Source organism: Oncorhynchus clarkii, chromosome 32 (genome assembly GCF_045791955.1).
Source record: "Oncorhynchus clarkii lewisi isolate Uvic-CL-2024 chromosome 32, UVic_Ocla_1.0, whole genome shotgun sequence".
Taxonomy (NCBI): domain Eukaryota; kingdom Metazoa; phylum Chordata; class Actinopteri; order Salmoniformes; family Salmonidae; genus Oncorhynchus; species Oncorhynchus clarkii.
In genome coordinates, this window is record NC_092178.1 from 25,890,042 (window position 1) to 25,910,984 (window position 20,943).

The 20,943-nt window shown below is 41.8% G+C and overlaps 1 protein-coding gene across 6 annotated transcripts in view; it reads left to right on the top strand.

Annotated features, from left to right (window-relative positions):
• LOC139392219 (trafficking protein particle complex subunit 9-like) overlaps positions 1-20,943 on the top strand; it is a 292,725-nt gene that overhangs the window by 110,534 nt on the left and 161,248 nt on the right. For all 6 annotated transcript variants that reach the window (XM_071140027.1, XM_071140031.1, XM_071140032.1 and 3 more), the window contains one exon: positions 770-888. In XM_071140027.1, coding sequence (XP_070996128.1) covers positions 770-888 — 119 coding nt within the window. The remainder of the gene's footprint in view (positions 1-769; positions 889-20,943) is intronic.

A 20,943-nucleotide genomic window follows, 5' to 3' on the forward strand; every position in this document is an offset into this window, starting at 1 on the left:
GTGATTCTGGGCCCTGGTTAGCCGCTCGTGGAGTACTATTCACAAATGCCAGCCGTGTCAGTAGAATGTGTTGGAAAGCTTTGGAGCAAAGCGGAATATGGAGTCAAAGTTGGCGGGCTCTAACTGTTTGAACTTAATTCCTACCATGTCGTTCCCATTTCTCTCTCTCTGTGTGTGTGTGTGTGTGTGTGTGTGTGTGTGTGTGTGTGTGTGTGTGTGTGTGTGTGTGTGTGTGTGTGGAGAGGGGGCAGATCTTTGCAGCAGCTAACCCAGTGATTCCCCTTGGAGACAAAGATGTTTCCACTAACGTCAGAGAGACTGTGTGCTCAGTGCCTACGTCACACTATGAGATGGTTTGTAGCATGTCTAGCTGAAGGCAGGAACCCCTGCCGCACACATGAATACAGAAAGCTGATATGGCTGTTTGATGGTCCTCTGAAGCTCTGTGTAGGATTGTGTTGTTGCTCTGTTGCTGCCCTGAACTCTGCATTAAAACTATATAAAGAAAGGATAGGCCTGTGAGCTGCTGTTACATATTCTGCTCACACAATGTATTTAAATGATCATGTCCTCATGTATAAAGAAGAGATGGGAGTGGCTCCTGATTGGACCAGGAAATACTTTAAGATTAGGGAAATTCTCTCACCCTAATATGTTTATGTGCTAATGTGCGTTTTAACAACTGTCAATATAGTTAAATTATATTAAGTCTGGGGTTACTGTACTTTTGTGTCTCCTGACTGGCTGATCGTCTCTGCTGCTGTTCCAGATGGGATCAGTGTGACAGGCCTTCCCATCTCCAGCCCCCTGAGACAAGTCCTCAAACCCCGGGCCGAGACCAAGCCCCTAGGCAGCGAGTCCAGCAAGACAGACTACAACCACGTCAAGGTAGGACTGACACCTCTCCCCTCTCCTCTCCTCCCATCTTCTCTAAACTGGGTTCCTTTTATGACTGAGATTTCAGCAGGAACATTTCCCTACTTTACACATCTGCATTTCATGACTTCTGAAGGTTGTTTTATTTCCCTCCTTGTGTTGTATTTCCCATTTTCTGATGCTGCAGATAGTTAACAAGCCTCGTGTTGTGGTAATTAGGGTGAGTGTAGCTGTTTGTTTAAAAAGCAGGGAGGGAGCTGAGGATAGACAGACCGACAGACAGAGAGGCTAGCTGCAGCTTTTCACACATAGACAAGAAGGTACACAGAGTTAATGTGGCGTGTCTCTATCAGGGTGCAGCTGATCTCAATCAGTGGAGAGAACAGGCTGATGTCTTGCTGAACTACATTCTCTGTGTGTGTGTGTGTGTGTGTGGCTTTGGTGTTGTAGAGTTCGTTAAGTTCTGTCTGCAGGGGTGAACCTCTCCATTGTGATTCATCACGGAGCACCTATGGTTAGCTATAACGTACGCATGCACACACACACAACCTCCCATCCGCGTCCACTCGACCATTCCCTCTCCTTATACACATCTCCTCGCCTTATTACATAACCTAGACGTTTTCAGGGGATGTGAAAAAGGAAAGCCAGGTCAAATAATAATGAATAAATATTAGGCCTGTTTCTAGCGTTTTTAATTTTCAGATTCAAGCAGGTACACTACATACAAAAATAACACTCGTTCCAATAAACAGACGGAGCAACTTGTAAATAAAACATAAATAAAGAATATAGAAACTACAATTTTACCAAAGAAATAAACAAAACAAAGAAACCAGGTGGTCTAATCAAATAGATGCCTGTTTCCAGCTACGATCCAGGGAAACCAGGTGGTCTAATCAAGTAGATGCCTGTTTCCAGCTACGATCCAGGGAAACCAGGTGGTCTAATCAAGTAGATGCCTGCTTCCAGCTACGATCCAGGGAAACCAGGGGTCTAATCAAGTAGATGCCTGTTTCCAGCTACGATCCAGGGAAACCAGGTGGTCTAATCAAGTAGATGCCTGTTTCCAGCTACGATCCAGGGAAACCAGGTGGTCTAATCAAGTAGATGCCTGTTTCCAGCTACGATCCAGGGAAACCAGGTGGTCTAATCAAGTAGATGCCTGCTTCCAGCTACGATCCAGGGAAACCAGGTGGTCTAATCAAGTAGATGCCTGTTTCCAGCTACGATCCAGGGAAACCAGGTGGTCTAATCAAGTAGATGCCTGCTTCCAGCTACGATCCAGGGAAACCAGGTGGTCTAATCAAGTAGATGCCTGTTTCCAGCTACGATCCAGGGAAACCAGGGGTCTAATCAAGTAGATGCCTGTTTCCAGCTACGATCCAGGAAAACCAGGTGGTCTAATCAAGTAGATGCCTGTTTCCAGCTACGATCCAGGGAAACCAGGTGGTCTAATCAAGTAGATGCCTGTTTCCAGCTACGATCCAGGGAAAACACATCTTTCAAAGCAGTTTTGATGTCCACATTTAAGAGGGACATCACAGCTTTCCAGTTCTACCACATTGATTTCTTAACTCCTAAAATTGCACGCATGGCATCTTTAAAAACGATTTATTTAAAAACGATTTATTTATTTCACAACACTGTTTCACATGCTGACCAGACCGCTCGCGCGCATGTCGATTTTGTCCACCCACACCAGACGCGATCAGGACTCGCAGGTTGAGATATCAAAACAAACTCTGAACCGACTATATTCATTTGGGGACAGGTCGAAAAGCATTCAGTGTTCATTACAATTTAGCTAGCTAGCTTGCTGTTGCCAGCTAATTCGTCCAGGAATATAAACATTGGGTTGTTATTTTACCTGAAATGCACAAAGTCCACTACGACAATTAATTCACAGATAAAAAAGTTAAAGTTTCTAGTAATCACTCCTCCTTCAGGCTGCTTCTTCTTCTTTGGAATTTATATGGCTGTTGGCAATCAACATTAAGGTGCATTACCACCACCAACTGGACTGGAGTGTGGACCTCAGTTCATCTTTCAATCACCCTTGTGGGTATATGCTCCTAAAAACCAATGAGGAGATGGGGAGAGGCAGGACTTGCATCGCGTCAAGCGTCACAAATAGAACCAAGTTTTATTTTCCCGCCTGGCTGCGCAGACGCGTGCCAGCAGTGTTCGGTGCAGTGATTGAATAGCATGTATGTGTACATTTTATTCTGCAACGCTCGCGCACACAGTCAGCAGGTCACTGAGGCCTGATCTAAGCCATTACACATAGAGAATCTATACAGGAGGACCAATCTCATTCTTAATTCCCTTATGCTGCCCTCCAACTCTCCACTGTAAATATGAAGCTGTCCGTTCCATCAGTCGGCTGGTGAAGCTTGTTAAAAACAGAGTAGAGAATGACAGACAGGCAGCTCAGAGTCTCAGCGCAGATGATGTTGTTTTGGCAGTTTAGCTGCAGAGGTAATCCCAGAACCGACCAATTACACATCATGTGGGAACATTGCCTTAACATAGTCCTGTGTGTGCGTGTGTATTTGTGAGGCGGTATGGATAAGGGTTGATTTGCACATAAATCGAAACTCTCCTGCTGGTTAGACTGAACCTTCTGAATGTTAATGAATGTTTCCCCTACCTGTGTTTGACTATGTATGTACGGTGCTATATGGATTCATATTTCCTGAGGCACCTGACTCGTCATTTGGCTGCAACATTGCTTTTAGTCTGATTCACACTCTAGATTTGTACTTAGCTGGCCTACTGGTTCTAGTGCAGGTCATGCGTAATTAAAACAACAACTAAAAGCTATATTGATGGCTTTTTTTGGTCAGTTTTTGCTCATATTAAATGTACTTTCTATTGAAAGCCATAAATTTCATAATCATGTATCTCATGGATTCTGTATGCAGCTGAAATGCCTTGTTATGTGCACAAATTGGGTCAACCAATTTATTTTCCCACGCTGGAGTTCTACTTCACAGATTATGTTTTGTCTTAGCCTTCACAGTGATGTGTTTGATAAGCTTGTCGTTTCATCCACCTTCCTGCTTGTGTGTGTATGTGTTTTAACCTTCCTTTCTCCACCTCCATGCTGATCAGGCTGCCTGTCCAATAGGAACAAGTGATATTTCCCTCTGAGCCACCTGGTGAACTTTGCTATTCCTTCTCATTATGATATTTCTACTCCGTGCTTCTGCATTTGTTACAGTAGTTAGCTACACATCCCAGCCTGCCTGGAAATGCCACAGGAATACATGGGGGGTGAGCGTGTCTGTGTGTGTGTGTCTGTGTGTGTGTGTGTGTGTGTGTGTGTGTGCGCGCGCGTGTGTGTGTGTGAGCAGTTGTTGGCATGCGTGCCTATTATGCTCAACGATTCCCAGGAAATACAATGTCATAAAATAAGACCGTTCTGTAATCCGTCAACAGGAAGCAAAGGTGTGAGTTTGACTATCCCCGCTCTGCCTTTCTTCCTGTCTATTTCCACTCTGTCTTTTCACTGAGGTCTTGCTGTGTGTGGTATGTTGTGTCTGTGTGCGGTGCACATTTTGTGTTTGTTTGGTAGTGTTTGCGTATGTTTGTGTGTCAGTGTTGCTCTGTAGCATCTCTCTAGTGTCTCTCTTACCTGCACATGTTTGTGTGACTCTTAGGTAGTACAGGAAGAGAATAGTGTGAGAATAGGACACTTCGCTCCATCATATGGGGAGGTAGGTTAGAGACAGAGGTTTGAGTGTCAGGCCTGGGGAGGAGAACAGGGGAATAGAGAGAAGTCTATAAACCTTTATGATTGGGGATAACTCACGCATCAGGGATGACATGCTCATTCATTTACCCTCCTGAACCTAGCTCCCTTTTGTCTGATGACTCAAACTGAATTCTTCCGCTGCTCTGTCATTCGCGAGATACTTCAGTCTGAGGCTGCTGTCGTTGAAGTATTCTGATGACGTCAAATTGAGTCATCAGAGTTTGGATCGTCTCTAACCATTTGGAGTATCAAAGCCAATGACGCATTTTCAAAACTCCGCTTTATCCACGTGTATTCTGGCTCTGGTTAGAATGTGTTTGCATTCTAGAAATCGTTGGGGAGGGACTCAAATCCAGACTTACTGTGAAGAAGAAACATTCACGTCATGACGTTTGGCTGGGACATTGAGTTTGGGTAGCTCCCTCTACTCAGCAGGCAGTTGGCATCAGGGCCATTTCAAGGCAGAGCTGTGTGTGTGCGTGCGTGCCGAACCCCTCAGACACAGCTCTGAGTCCATCCCGCACTGTCTTCAAAACCACAAATGTCTAGGGGTGTGTGGAGCTTAAACCCGATGTCTAGTTCTACCTGTTATTTTTCACTGCTCCTGAGACTGCAATATGGAAGCTGAGAGGATTCAGGTTGAATAGAAATGCGAAAATATTAGAAGATCCAGTTTGAATATAAGCACGAAACTCGTCCCTAGTGAACCAGTCGAGACGGAGTAAACAGTCTGCAATAGTTTTTAAAAGCCAGTAGAGGAGAGTGGATGGATTGAGGGCTGTCTGAGGTACTATACTATACTGCACATAGCCCATCTGTAAATAGCCCATCCAACTACCTCATCCCCATACTGTATTTATTCATCTTGCTCCTTTGCACCCCAGTATCTCTACTTGCACATTCATCTTCTGCACATCTACCTCATCCAGTGTTTAATTGCTATATTGTAATTGCTTTGCCACCATGGCCTATTTATTGCCTTACCTCCCTTATCCTACCTATTTTGCACACACTGTATATAGACTTTTTCTACTGTATTATTGACTGTATATTTGTTTTTTCCATGTGTAAGTCTGTGTTGTTGTCTGTGTCACACTGCTTTGCTTTATCTTGGCCAGGTCTCAGTTGTAAATGAGACCTTGTTGTCAACTGGTCTGACTGGTTAAATAAAGGTTAAATAAATCAATTTAAAAACTAGGCAGGGAGACTTGGAGTTGGGGAAAGCACAATTGAATTCGTATTCTTATATTTGGGTTTAGACAAGTCTCAAATCAAATTGTATTATTCACATGTGCCGAATACTACAGGCCTTACTGACCTTACTGTGAAGTGCTTACTTTAACATTTTTATTTATTTATTTCACCTTTATTTAACCAGGTAAGCTAGTTATATATATATTGCCAGTAGTTAAATATGGCACTATAACCACTGAACTCAAATAATATAATTCTGTGGTGCTATAGTCATTTAACAGATGGCGCTATAGTCGTTTAACAGGTTAATTTAACAGGTGGTGCTATAGTCGTTTAACAGGTGGTGCTATAGTCGTTTAACAGGTGGTGCTATAGTCGTTTAACAGGTGGTGCTATAGTCGTTTAACAGGTGGCGCTATAGTCGTTTAACAGGTGGCGCTATAGTCGTTTAACAGGTGGCGCTATAGTCGTTTAACAGGTGGCGCTATAGTCGTTTAACAGGTGGCGCTATAGTCGTTTAACAGGTGGCGCTATAGTCGTTTAACAGGTGGCGCTATAGTCGTTTAACAGGTGGCGCTATAGTCGTTTAACAGGTGGCGCTATAGTCGTTTAACAGGTGGCGCTATAGTCGTTTAACAGGTGGCGCTATAGTCGTTTAACAGGTGGCGCTATAGTCGTTTAACAGGTGGCGCTATAGTCGTTTAACAGGTGGCGCTATAGTCGTTTAACAGGTGGCGCTTTAGTCGTTTAACAGGTGGCGCTATAGTTGTTTAACAGGTTAATTTAACAGGTGGCGTTATAGTCGTTTAACAGGTGGCGCTATAGTCGTTTAACAGGTGGCGCTATAGTCTTTTAACAGGTGGCGCTATAGTCGTTTAACAGGTTCATTTAACAGGTGGCGCTATAGTCGTTTAACAGGTGGCGCTATAGTCGTTTAACAGGTTCATTTAACAGGTGGCGCTATATTCATTTAACAGGTGGCGCTATATTCATTTAACAGGTGGCGCTATATTCATTTAACAGGTGGCGCTGTAGTCGTTTAACAGGTGGCGCTATAGTCATTTAACAGGTGGCGCTATAGTCGTTTAACAGGTTCATTTAACAGGTGGCGCTATATTCATTTAACTTCTTGATTCTACTTGAGACGCATATGTCTCAACTAGGCACCTGGAAATGCAAATGCGCTACGCTAAATGCTAAATGTACTCGTTAAAACTCAAACCTTGATCAAAATTCACCAGCAGGGTATTGAATTATAGCTACACTCGTTGTGAACCTAGCCAACAAGTCAGATTTTTAAAATGCTTTTCGGCGAAAGCATGAGAAGCTATTATCTGATAGCATGCAACACCCCAAAATGCCTGAATGCGATGTAAACAAAGATATAGCTTAGCCGGTGCAACACAAAACGCAGAAATAAAATATAAAACATTCATTACCTTTGACGAGCTTCTTTCTTGGCACTCCTATATGCCCCATAAACATCACTATTGGGTATTTTTTTCGTTTAAATCGGTCCATATATACCCAAAATAGCTTTCTATGGAAGCTGTGTCATTCAGAAAAAAACATCGTTTTTAAACGCTGCGTCATTTTTTAAAATTAAAAAAGTCGACGATAAACTTTCACAAAACACTTCGAAATCCTTTTGTAATCCAACTTTAGGTATTAGTAAACGTTTATAATCTATCAAAATGATTACAGGGCGATGTATATTCAATAGCTCCTCGTCTGCAAATCAATGGCTGCCAATGTCCACATTGAAAAGAGCCTGGTGGAGACCGGAAGAAACGGAATCCAGATAGTTGGATTTTCCAACAAAAAATTCAATTGAAAATGACGACAATGGCGACATCGTGTGGAATTTGTATGAATTGCATGCAGGTCGATATTAAATTTTGTCCCCTTTTAACAACCCATGAAAGTGACTTATGGAAATTATTTTTAGCTTTCAGAGAGCAGTTTTTCTTGCGCTTTTCGATGAAACACACGATCTGTTATAGTCACAGCCGTGATTTAACCAGTTTTAGAAACTTCAGAGTGTTTTCTATCCACACATACTAATCATATGCATATACTATATTCCTGGCATGAGTAGCAGGACGCTGAAAAGTTGCGCGATTTTTAAAAGAATGTTCGAAAAAGGAAGGGGTAGACTTAAGTTAACAGGTGGCGCTGTAGTCGTTTAACAGGTGGTGCTATAGTCGTTTAACAGGTGGTGCTATAGTCGTTTAACAGGTGGTGCTATAGTCGTTTAACAGGTGGCGCTGTAGTCGTTTAACAGGTGGTGCTATAGTCGTTTAACAGGTGGTGCTATAGTCGTTTAACAGGTGGTGCTATAGTCGTTTAACAGGTGGTGCTATAGTCGTTTAACAGGTTCATTTAACAGGTGGCGCTATATTCATTTAACAGGTGGCGCTGTAGTCGTTTAACAGGTGGTGCTATAGTCGTTTAACAGGTGGTGCTATAGTCGTTTAACAGGTGGTGCTATAGTCGTTTAACAGGTGGTGCTATAGTCGTTTAACAGGTGGTGCTATAGTCGTTTAACAGGTTCATTTAACAGGTGGCGCTGTAGTCGTTTAACAGGTGGTGCTATAGTCGTTTAACAGGTGGTGCTATAGTCGTTTAACAGGTGGTGCTATAGTCGTTTAACAGGTGGTGCTATAGTCGTTTAACAGGTAGTGCTGTAGTCATTTAACAGGTTCATTTAACAGGTGGCGCTATAGTCATTTAACAGGTGGCGCTATAGTCATTTAACAGGTGGCGCTATAGTCATTTAACAGGTGGTGCTGTAGTCATTTAACAGGTGGCGCTATAGTCATTTAACAGGTGGCGCTATAGTCATTTAACAGGTGGCGCTATAGTCATTTAACAGGTGGCGCTGTAGTCATTTAACAGGTGGTGCTATAGTCATTTAACATGTGGTGCTATAGTCATTTAACAGGTGGCGCTATAGTCATTTAACATGTGGTGCTATAGTCATTTAACAGGTGGTGCTATAGTCATTTAACAGGTGGTGCTATAGTCATTTAACAGGTGGTGCTATAGTCATTTAACAGGTGGCGCTATAGTCATTTAACAGGTGGCGCTGTAGTCGTTTAACAGGTGGCGCTGTAGTCGTTTAACAGGTGGCGCTGTAGTCGTTTAACAGGTGGCGCTATAGTCGTTTAACAGGTGGTGCTATAGTCGTTTAACAGGTGGTGCTGTAGTCGTTTAACAGGTTCATTTAACAGGTGGCGCTATATTCATTTAACAGATGGCGCTGTAGTCGTTTAACAGGTGGTGCTATAGTCGTTTAACAGGTGGCGCTATAGTCATTTAACAGGTGGCGCTGTGGTCATTTAACAGGTGGCGCTGTGGTCATTTAACAGGTGGCGCTGTAGTCATTTAACAGGTGGTGCTGTAGTCATTTAACAGGTGGTGCTATAGTCATTTAACAGGTGGTGCTATAGTCATTTAACAGGTGGCGCTATAGTCATTTAACAGGTGGTGCTATAGTCATTTAACAGGTGGTGCTATAGTCATTTAACAGGTGGCGCTATAGTCATTTAACAGGTGGCGCTATAATCATTTAACAGGTGGTGCTATAGTCATTTAACAGGTGGCGCTATAGTCATTTAACAGGTGGTGCTATAGTCATTTAGCAGGTGGTGCTGTAGTCATTTAACAGGTGGCGCTATAGTCATTTAACAGTTGGTGCTATAGTCATTTAACAGGTGGCGCTATAGTCGTTTAACAGGTGGTGCTATAGTCATTTAACAGGTGGTGCTATAGTCATTTAACAGGTGGTGCTATAGTCATTTAACAGGTGGCGCTATAGTCATTTAACAGGTGGCGCTATAGTCATTTAACAGGTGGTGCTTTAATCATTTAACATGTGGTGCCATTGTCATGTTACAGGTGCTGTAGTCGTTTAACAGGTTCATTTAACAGGTGGTGCTATAGTCATTTAACAGGTTCATTTAACAGGTGGCACTATAGTCATTTAACAGGTGGCGCTATAGTCATTTAACAGGTGGCGCTATAGTCATTTAACAGGTGGCGCTATAGTCATTTAACAGGTGGCGCTATAGTCATTTAACAGGTGGCGCTATAGTCATTTAACAGGTGGTGCTTTAATCATTTAACATGTGGTGCTATTGTCATGTTACAGGTGGTGCTATTGTCATGTTACAGGTGGTGCTATAGTTATGTAACAGGTGGTGCTATAGTTATGTAACAGGTGGTGCTGTAGTCATTTAACAGGTGGCGCTATAGTAATTTACAGGTGGCGCTATAGTCATTTAACATGTGGTGATATAGTCATTTAACAGGTGGCGATATAGTCATTTAACAGGTGGCGATATAGTCATTTAACAGGTGGCGCTATAGTCATTTAACAGGTGGCGCTATAGTCATTTAACAGGTGGCGCTTTAATCATTTAACATGTGGTGCTATTGTCATGTTACAGGTGGTGCTATTGTCATGTTACAGGTGGTGCTATAGTTATGTAACAGGTGGTGCTATAGTTATGTAACAGGTGGTGCTGTAGTCATTTAACAGGTGGCGCTATAGTAATTTACAGGTGGCGCTATAGTCATTTAACAGGTGCTGTTATAGTTATTTAACAGGTGGCGCTATAGTCATTTAACAGGTGCTGTTATAGTCATTTAACAGGTGCTGTTATAGTCATTTAACAGGTTCGTTTAACAGGTGGCGCTATAGTCATTTAACAGGTGGTGCTATAGTCATTTAACAGGTGGCGCTATAGTCATTTAACTGGTGGTGCTGTAGTTATTTAACAGGTGGTGCTATAGTCATTTAACAGGTTCATTTAACAGGTGGCGCTATAGTCATTTAACAGGTGCTGTTATAGTCGTTTAACAGGTGCTGTTATAGTCGTTTAACAGGTGGTGTTATAGTCGTTTAACAGGTGGTGCTGTAGTCATTTAACAGGTGGCGCTATAGTCGTTTAACAGGTGGCGCTATATTCATTTAACAGGTGGCGCTATAGTCATTTCACAGGTGGCGCTATAGTCATTTAACAAGTGGTGCTCTAATCATTTAGCAGTTGGTGCTATAGTCATTTCACAGGTTCATTTAACATGTGGTGCAAAAATCATTTTACAGGTGGTGCTATTGTCATTTAACAGGTGGCGATATAGTCATTTAACAGGTGGTGCTATAGTCATTTCACAGGTGGCGCTTTAGTCATTTAACAGGTGGCGCTGTAGTCATTTAACAGGTGGCGCTATAGTCATTTAACAGGTGGCGCTATAGTCATTTAACAGGTTGCGCTATTGTCATTTAACAGGTGGTGCTATAGTCATTTAACAGGTTCAAAAATAATTTAACAGGGGGCGCTATAGTCATTTAACAGGTGGTGCTATAGTCATTTAACATGTGGTGCTAAAGTCATTTAACAGGTGGTGCTATAGTCATTTAACAGGTGGTGCTATAGTCATTTAACAGGTGGTGCTATAGTCATTTAACAGGTGGTGCTATAGTCATTTAACAGGTGGTGCTATAGTCATTTAACAGGTGGTGCTATAGTCATTTAACAGGTGGTGCTATAGTCATTTAACAGGTGGTGCTATAGTCATTTAACAGGTGGTGCTATAGTCATTTAACAGGTGGTGCTATAGTCATTTAACAGGTGGTGCTATAGTCATTTAACATGTGGTGCTATAGTCATTTAACAGGTGGTGCTATAATCATTTAACATGTGGTGCTATAGTCATTTAACAGGTGGTGCTATAGTCATTTAACAGGTGGTGCTATAGTCATTTAACAGGTGGTGCTATAGTCATTTCACAGGTGGTGCTATAGTCATTTAACAGGTGGTGCTATAGTCATTTAACAGGTGGTGCTATAGTCATTTAACAGGTGGTGCTATAGTCATTTAACAGGTGGTGCTATAGTCATTTAACAGGTGGTGCTATAGTCATTTAACAGGTGGTGCTTTAATCATTTAACATGTGGTGCTATTGTCATGTTACAGGTGGTGCTATTGTCATGTTACAGGTGGTGCTATAGTTATGTAACAGGTGGTGCTATAGTTATGTAACAGGTGGTGCTGTAGTCATTTAACAGGTGGCGCTATAGTAATTTACAGGTGGCGCTATAGTCATTTAACAGGTGCTGTTATAGTCATTTAACAGGTGGCGCTATAGTCATTTAACAGGTGGTGCTATAGTCATTTAACAGGTGGTGCTATAGTCATTTAACAGGTGGTGCTATAGTCATTTAACAGGTGGTGCTATAGTCATTTAACATGTGGTGCTATAGTCATTTAACAGGTGGTGCTATTGTCATGTTACAGGTGGTGCTATTGTCATGTTACAGGTGGTGCTATAGTTATGTAACAGGTGGTGCTATAGTTATGTAACAGGTGGTGCTGTAGTCATTTAACAGGTGGCGCTATAGTAATTTACAGGTGGCGCTATAGTCATTTAACAGGTGCTGTTATAGTCATTTAACAGGTGGCGCTATAGTCATTTAACAGGTGCTGTTATAGTCATTTAACAGGTGCTGTTATAGTCATTTAACAGGTTCATTTAACAGGTGGCGCTATAGTCATTTAACAGGTGGTGCTATAGTCATTTAACTGGTGGTGCTGTAGTTATTTAACAGGTGGTGCTATAGTCATTTAACAGGTTCATTTAACAGGTGGCGCTATAGTCATTTAACAGGTGCTGTTATAGTCGTTTAACAGGTGCTGTTATAGTCGTTTAACAGGTGGTGCTGTAGTCATTTAACAGGTGGCGCTATAGTCGTTTAACAGGTGGCGCTATATTCATTTAACAGGTGGCGCTATATTCATTTAACAGGTGGCGCTATAGTCATTTAACAGGTGGCGCTATAGTCATTTAACTGGTGGTGCTGTAGTTATTTAACAGGTGGTGCTATAGTCATTTAACAGGTTCATTTAACAGGTGGCGCTATAGTCATTTAACAGGTGCTGTTATAGTCGTTTAACAGGTGCTGTTATAGTCGTTTAACAGGTGGTGCTGTAGTCATTTAACAGGTGGCGCTATAGTCGTTTAACAGGTGGCGCTATATTCATTTAACAGGTGGTGCTATAGTCATTTAACATGTGGTGCTATAGTCATTTAACAGGTGGTGCTATTGTCATGTTACAGGTGGTGCTATTGTCATGTTACAGGTGGTGCTATAGTTATGTAACAGGTGGTGCTATAGTTATGTAACAGGTGGTGCTGTAGTCATTTAACAGGTGGCGCTATAGTAATTTACAGGTGGCGCTATAGTCATTTAACAGGTGCTGTTATAGTCATTTAACAGGTGGCGCTATAGTCATTTAACAGGTGCTGTGGTGCTATTGTCATGTTACAGGTGGTGCTATTGTCATGTTACAGGTGGTGCTATAGTTATGTAACAGGTGGTGCTATAGTTATGTAACAGGTGGTGCTGTAGTCATTTAACAGGTGGCGCTATAGTCATTTAACAGGTGGTGCTATAGTCATTTAACAGGTGGTGCTATAGTCATTTAACATGTGGTGCTATAGTCATTTAACAGGTGGTGCTATTGTCATGTTACAGGTGGTGCTATTGTCATGTTACAGGTGGTGCTATAGTTATGTAACAGGTGGTGCTATAGTTATGTAACAGGTGGTGCTGTAGTCATTTAACAGGTGGCACTATAGTAATTTACAGGTGGCGCTATAGTCATTTAACAGGTGCTGTTATAGTCATTTAACAGGTGGCGCTATAGTCATTTAACAGGTGCTGTTATAGTCATTTAACAGGTGCTGTTATAGTCATTTAACAGGTTCATTTAACAGGTGGCGCTATAGTCATTTAACAGGTGGTGCTATAGTCATTTAACAGGTGGCGCTATAGTCATTTAACTGGTGGTGCTGTAGTTATTTAACAGGTGGTGCTATAGTCATTTAACAGGTTCATTTAACAGGTGGCGCTATAGTCATTTAACAGGTGCTGTTATAGTCGTTTAACAGGTGCTGTTATAGTCGTTTAACAGGTGGTGCTGTAGTCATTTAACAGGTGGCGCTATAGTCGTTTAACAGGTGGCGCTATAGTCGTTTAACAGGTGGCGCTATATTCATTTAACAGGTGGCGCTATATTCATTTAACAGGTGGCGCTATAGTCATTTAACAGGTGGCGTTATAATCATTTAACTGGTGGTGCTGTAGTTATTTAACAGGTGGTGCTATAGTCATTTAACAGGTTCATTTAACAGGTGGCGCTATAGTCATTTAACAGGTGCTGTTATAGTCGTTTAACAGGTGCTGTTATAGTCGTTTAACAGGTGGTGCTGTAGTCATTTAACAGGTGGCGCTATAGTCGTTTAACAGGTGGCGCTATATTCATTTAACAGGTGGCGCTATATTCATTTAACATGTGGCGCTATATTCATTTAACAGGTGGCGCTATAGTCATTTCACAGGTGGCGCTATAGTCATTTAACAAGTGGTGCTCTAATCATTTAGCAGTTGGTGCTATAGTCATTTCACAGGTTCATTTAACATGTGGTGCAAAAATCATTTTACAGGTGGTGCTATTGTCATTTAACAGGTGGCGATATAGTCATTTAACAGGTGGTGCTATAGTCATTTCACAGGTGGCGCTATAGTCATTTAACAGGTGGCGCTGTAGTCATTTAACAGGTGGCGATATAATAATTTAACAGGTGGCGCTATAGTCATTTAACAGGTGGCGCTATAGTCATTTAACAGGTGGCGCTATAGTCATTTAACAGGTGGTGCTTTAATCATTTAACATGTGGTGCTATTGTCATTTAACAGGTGGTGCTATAGTCATTTAACAGGTTCAAAAATAATTTAACAGGGGGCGCTATAGTCATTTAACAGGCGGTGCTCTTATCATTTAACAGGTGGTGCTATAGTCATTTAACATGTGGTGCTATAGTCATTTAACAGGTGGTGCTATAATCATTTAACATGTGGTGCTATAGTCATTTAACAGGTGGTGCTATAGTCATTTAACAGGTGGTGCTATAGTCATTTAACAGGTGGTGCTATAGTCATTTAACAGGTGGTGCTATAGTCATTTAACAGGTGGTGCTATAGTCATTTAACAGGTGGTGCTATAGTCATTTAACAGGTGGTGCTATAGTCATTTAACAGGTGGTGCTATAGTCATTTAACAGGTGGTGCTATAGTCATTTAACAGGTGGTGCTATAGTCATTTAACAGGTGGTGCTATAGTCATTTAACAGGTGGTGCTATTGTCATGTTACAGGTGGTGCTATTGTCATGTTACAGGTGGTGCTATAGTTATGTAACAGGTGGTGCTATAGTTATGTAACAGGTGGTGCTGTAGTCATTTAACAGGTGGCGCTATAGTAATTTACAGGTGGCGCTATAGTCATTTAACAGGTGCTGTTATAGTCATTTAACAGGTGGCGCTATAGTCATTTAACAGGTGCTGTTATAGTCATTTAACAGGTGCTGTTATAGTCATTTAACAGGTTCATTTAACAGGTGGCGCTATAGTCATTTAACAGGTGGTGCTATAGTCATTTAACAGGTGGCGCTATAGTCATTTAACTGGTGGTGCTGTAGTTATTTAACAGGTGGCGCTATAGTCATTTAACAGGTGCTGTTATAGTCGTTTAACAGGTGCTGTTATAGTCGTTTAACAGGTGGTGCTGTAGTCATTTAACAGGTGGCGCTATAGTCGTTTAACAGGTGGCGCTATATTCATTTAACAGGTGGCGCTATATTCATTTAACAGGTGGCGCTATATTCATTTAACAGGTGGCGCTATAGTCATTTCACAGGTGGCGCTATAGTCATTTAACAAGTGGTGCTCTAATCATTTAGCAGTTGGTGCTATAGTCATTTCACAGGTTCATTTAACATGTGGTGCAAAAATCATTTTACAGGTGGTGCTATTGTCATTTAACAGTTGGCGATATAGTCATTTAACAGGTGGTGCTATAGTCATTTCACAGGTGGCGATATAATAATTTAACAGGTGGCGCTATAGTCATTTAACAGGTGGCGCTATAGTCATTTAACAGGTGGTGCTTTAATCATTTAACATGTGGTGCTATTGTCATTTAACAGGTGGTGCTATAGTCATTTAACAGGTTCAAAAATAATTTAACAGGGGGCGCTATAGTCATTTAACAGGTGGCGCTATAGTCATTTCACAGGTGGCGCTATAGTCATTTAACAGGTGGCGCTGTAGTCATTTAACAGGTGGCGATATAATAATTTAACAGGTGGCGCTATAGTCATTTTACAGGTGGCGCTATAGTCATTTAACAGGTGGTGCTTTAATCATTTAACATGTGGTGCTATTGTCATTTAACAGGTGGTGCTATAGTCATTTAACAGGTTCAAAAATAATTTAACAGGGGGCGCTATAGTCATTTAACAGGCGGTGCTATTATCATTTAACAGGTGGTGCTATAGTCATTTAACATGTGGTGCTATAGTCATTTAACAGGTGGTGCTATAATCATTTAACATGTGGTGCTATAGTCATTTAACAGGTGGTGCTATAGTCATTTAACAGGTGGTGCTATAGTCATTTAACAGGTGGTGCTATAGTCATTTAACAGGTGGTGCTATAGTCATTTAACAGGTGGTGCTATAGTCATTTAACAGGTGGTGCTATAGTCATTTAACAGGTGGTGCTATAGTCATTTAAGAGGTGGTGCTATAGTCATTTAACAGGTGGTGCTATAGTCATTTAACAGGTGGTGCTATAGTCATTTAACAGGTGGTGCTATAGTCATTTAACATGTGGTGCTATAGTCATTTAACAGGTGGTGCTATTGTCATGTTACAGGTGGTGCTATTGTCATGTTACAGGTGGTGCTATAGTTATGTAACAGGTGGTGCTATAGTTATGTAACAGGTGGTGCTGTAGTCATTTAACAGGTGGCGCTATAGTAATTTACAGGTGGCGCTATAGTCATTTAACAGGTGCTGTTATAGTCATTTAACAGGTGGCGCTATAGTCATTTAACAGGTGCTGTTATAGTCATTTAACAGGTGCTGTTATAGTCATTTAACAGGTTCATTTAACAGGTGGCGCTATAGTCATTTAACAGGTGGTGCTATAGTCATTTAACAGGTGGCGCTATAGTCATTTAACTGGTGGTGCTGTAGTTATTTAACAGGTGGTGCTATAGTCATTTAACAGGTTCATTTAACAGGTGGCGCTATAGTCATTTAACAGGTGCTGTTATAGTCGTTTAACAGGTGCTGTTATAGTCGTTTAACAGGTGGTGCTGTAGTCATTTAACAGGTGGCGCTATAGTCGTTTAACAGGTGGCGCTATATTAATTTAACAGGTGGCGCTATATTCATTTAACAGGTGTCGCTATATTCATTTAACAGGTGGCGCTATAGTCATTTCACAGGTGGCGCTATAGTCATTTAACAAGTGGTGCTCTAATCATTTAGCAGTTGGTGCTATAGTCATTTCACAGGTTCATTTAACATGTGGTGCAAAAATCATTTTACAGGTGGTGCTATTGTCATTTAACAGGTGGCGATATAGTCATTTAACAGGTGGTGCTATAGTCATTTCACAGGTGGCGCTATAGTCATTTAACAGGTGGCGCTGTAGTCATTTAACAGGTGGCGCTGTAGTCATTTAACAGGTGGCGCTATAGTCATTTAACAGGTGGCGCTATAGTCATTTAACAGGTGGCGCTATAGTCATTTAACAGGTGGCGCTATAGTCATTTAACAGGTGGTGCTTTAATCATTTAACATGTGGTGCTATAGTCATTTAACAGGTGGTGCTATAGTCATTTAACAGGTGGTGCTATAGTCATTTAACAGGTGGTGCTATAGTCATTTAACATGTGGTGCTATAGTCATTTAACAGGTGGTGCTATAGTCAGGTGGTGGGTAAAATCATTGAAGCCAAGCATTTAACATGTGGTGCTATAGTCATTTAACAGGTGGTGCTATAGTCATTTAACAGGTGGTGCTATAGTCATTTAACAGGTGGTGCTATAGTCATTTAACAGGTGGTGCTATAGTCATTTAACATGTGGTGCTATAGTCATTTAACATGTGGTGCTATAGTCATTTAACAGGTGGTGCTATAATCATTTAACATGTGGCGCTATAGTCATTTAACAGGTGGCGCTATAGTCATTTAACAGGTGGTGCTATAGTCATTTAACATGTGGTGCTATAGTCATTTAACAGGTGGTGCTATAATCATTTAACATGTGGTGCTATAGTCATTTAACAGGTGGTGCTATAGTCATTTAACAGGTGGTGCTATAGTCATTTAACAGGTGGTGCTATAGTCATTTAACATGTGGTGCTATAGTCATTTAACAGGTGGTGCTATAGTCAGGTGGTGGGTAAAATCATTGAAGCCAAGCCAGGAAAAAAAAAACAGAAGCCATATTACAATTTTTGTTAATAATAAATGCATTGTTTGCTCTATAACCTATTTGTTCATTCGCCTTGACACCGTGATATATTTTTAGCCTAAGGCTGAGACAATAAGAAGACACAGTGGCAGAATAAATTCAACCACACCTTTGTTTCATCACAAAACCAGAGAGCAACCTCTGTCTGGTGAAGTTATTTGTTGTTGTTCTAGGCTACCTGGCCAAAATGCTTCCTCGCTGTCCTAAATTCCTTTTATGGGCAATGATGAGCCAGCTAGCTAGTTAACATTAGTGTTCTACATCTAGCTACTTCCATTCTCTCAAGCCAAGGGCACAATGTATGAATTTATGCTTGGATCAGAATTGCTGTTATTACGGAGAATTAAGTAGAACCACAAATCCAAATACCTACCTCCATCCATGGCTAATTTAGGAAAGGGACAATTCCCTTGACACTATTTTACTTGCTAGCTTCCCTTGCGTTCAATGCTACGGGAGGCAACAATGTCATACTCTTTCTGACCAGACAGCATCAGAAAAATGGCCTACAAGGACAGAGGGGCACAGTTGTGCTCACTCAGATGCTTTTTCAAGGTGAGATGCATTCAGCCTCTTGCGAAAATTATGAAACACATTTTTGTCCATTTCTTTTCCGTAAACCTGCCTTCCCTTGGCATCCATGAATACGCACCACTGGTGCAGATTAACAAACCTACACCACACAATGCAAGTGATGACAGACCATGCAGCCATAAAGATTAAGATAATAAATATGTTGTATCCCCTCTACTTCCATTCATATTGTATTGGCAGAAACTTTACCTTTCCATAAATTGATTAATCCATTCACCCCCACCTCTCTCCTTATCCCCCGTCCCCTCCCATCTCTCTCGAAGTCTTATGTAAGCATTTTCTTAATGAGAGACAGTGGCCTTCCCTGGCCTGCGCTGAGAGAGAGAGAGATCAGTGTTCTCATCCTCAGACTAGGCTGTAGAGGTGGCTAGCTGCTACAGAAGTAGAGTTACAGTTAAAGAACAGAGTAGAGCAGGGGACAGAGGCTTGGGGCTCTGTGGATCTAATGTAATCCAGGAATCCAGGAAGTTGAAGCCGGTTGGCTGCTTGGGGGGGGGGGGTGGACGACAGGGCAGCTGGTTTCTATTTTTTTCCCCCCTCCACTCTCCCCCCTACCATCTTTCCCTCCCTCCTTGGTGCTAATGTGAGACCAGCTCTGCCCACACGTTCAGACCCAGCCTACTGATGGAGGTAGTTTCACTGCAGCTTCTATCTGCTGCCTGCTGGCACAACTGGGTTACTCTCCCAGTGAAAAAACATTTGTTTTCAGCGTTTTGTTGTTTACCACTAGGCCGGTAAACTCTGAGAGAGTGTACTGCGCCATCCGTGGACAAAACCCCCCCACCAAAACATACACAATAAAACAAACGGGAACAGGAACTGGTTAGTGCACTTGTTTTGTTATTCCGTTATTCTGATCATCGTTGTGTTTTTCCGATCATGACTTAGACTGCTAAGAAATAGTCCTATAGCACAGTTGTCTCTGCGTTAGATATAATCGTTTTCTCCAAAGTAATAGAGATCCATTCTGATCAAACAGCACAGTAGTTCCATATGAAATATGGATGCCAATGTGAGTCTCATGTTTCATTTGCAATAACCCGTCTGCATCAGGAACTAAACTGAACTACAGAATCACATACAGGCTTTAACAAGCTACGGAGAAGGTAAATGGAAATCTATGTTTTCTTGAAGAACTGACGTTCTCATTATTTTCATAAGGTGTTTAAACAAGTAGAGCTAGCTTATTGTACCTGTTTGTGTTTTTAGTTGACATCTACAGTGGGACTTGCAAAGGCATGCGCAGACACGCGCACACACACACACACGCGCATACACACACACACGCGCATACACACACACACACACACACACACACACACACACACACACACACACACACACACTGAGGCCCAGTGCAGTGCTGAGTCATCAGCACCTCTTTTGAAGTGTGGCGTCATTGACAGTGGGCTCAGGGAGGTGTGGGGTTCTGCTGCTGCTCTCCAGTGGATCAACTCTGATACATCTCATGCAAAGTTTCTTTGCCCCCCCCCCCATCCGTTGATGAGGATGTTTGTGTTTATATCTCTCCGTTGAACATCCAGAGAGAAGTGGATGAGGTAATCATAAGATACAAATGTGCTCAGTCTGTGGTCCTTTGTGGATATATTCACAGACAGAGTACATCTCACCATCTCCCTGTGAGTTTGTCTGAGGAAAATACAAACGTGCACACACGCGCACATACGCCCTCCGACTGAGAGGTGGAAAGGGGAGGTGCAACCTTTCATGGCGAATAAAGCATACATTTTAATGAGCATGTGCATACCAGACTTCACACAATGTTCTAAATCACCTTATACTGGGTTACAGCAGCTGCTGGTGTTATTTCCAAAAATCCAATTATATCTCTCTCTCTATTCTTCCCTATCGCTATTCATGTGATACCGTTGATAACCTTTGCGAACAGTCTGAGGCTATGCCGAACTTAATCATTGTATAGTTCCTCTTGAAAGGCCATTTCTCACAATGAAGTGCTTTCATAGCTGACTAGCAGATAATGGGCAAGTCCCCTGATCTCCTCTCTCTGACAGAGAAATTGTATAATGTAACCAGGGTCAGGTCAGTAGAGATCATTGGAATTGGGTGTACTTTTATTGTTGCTGTTTCTATTGTCCAACCCCGCT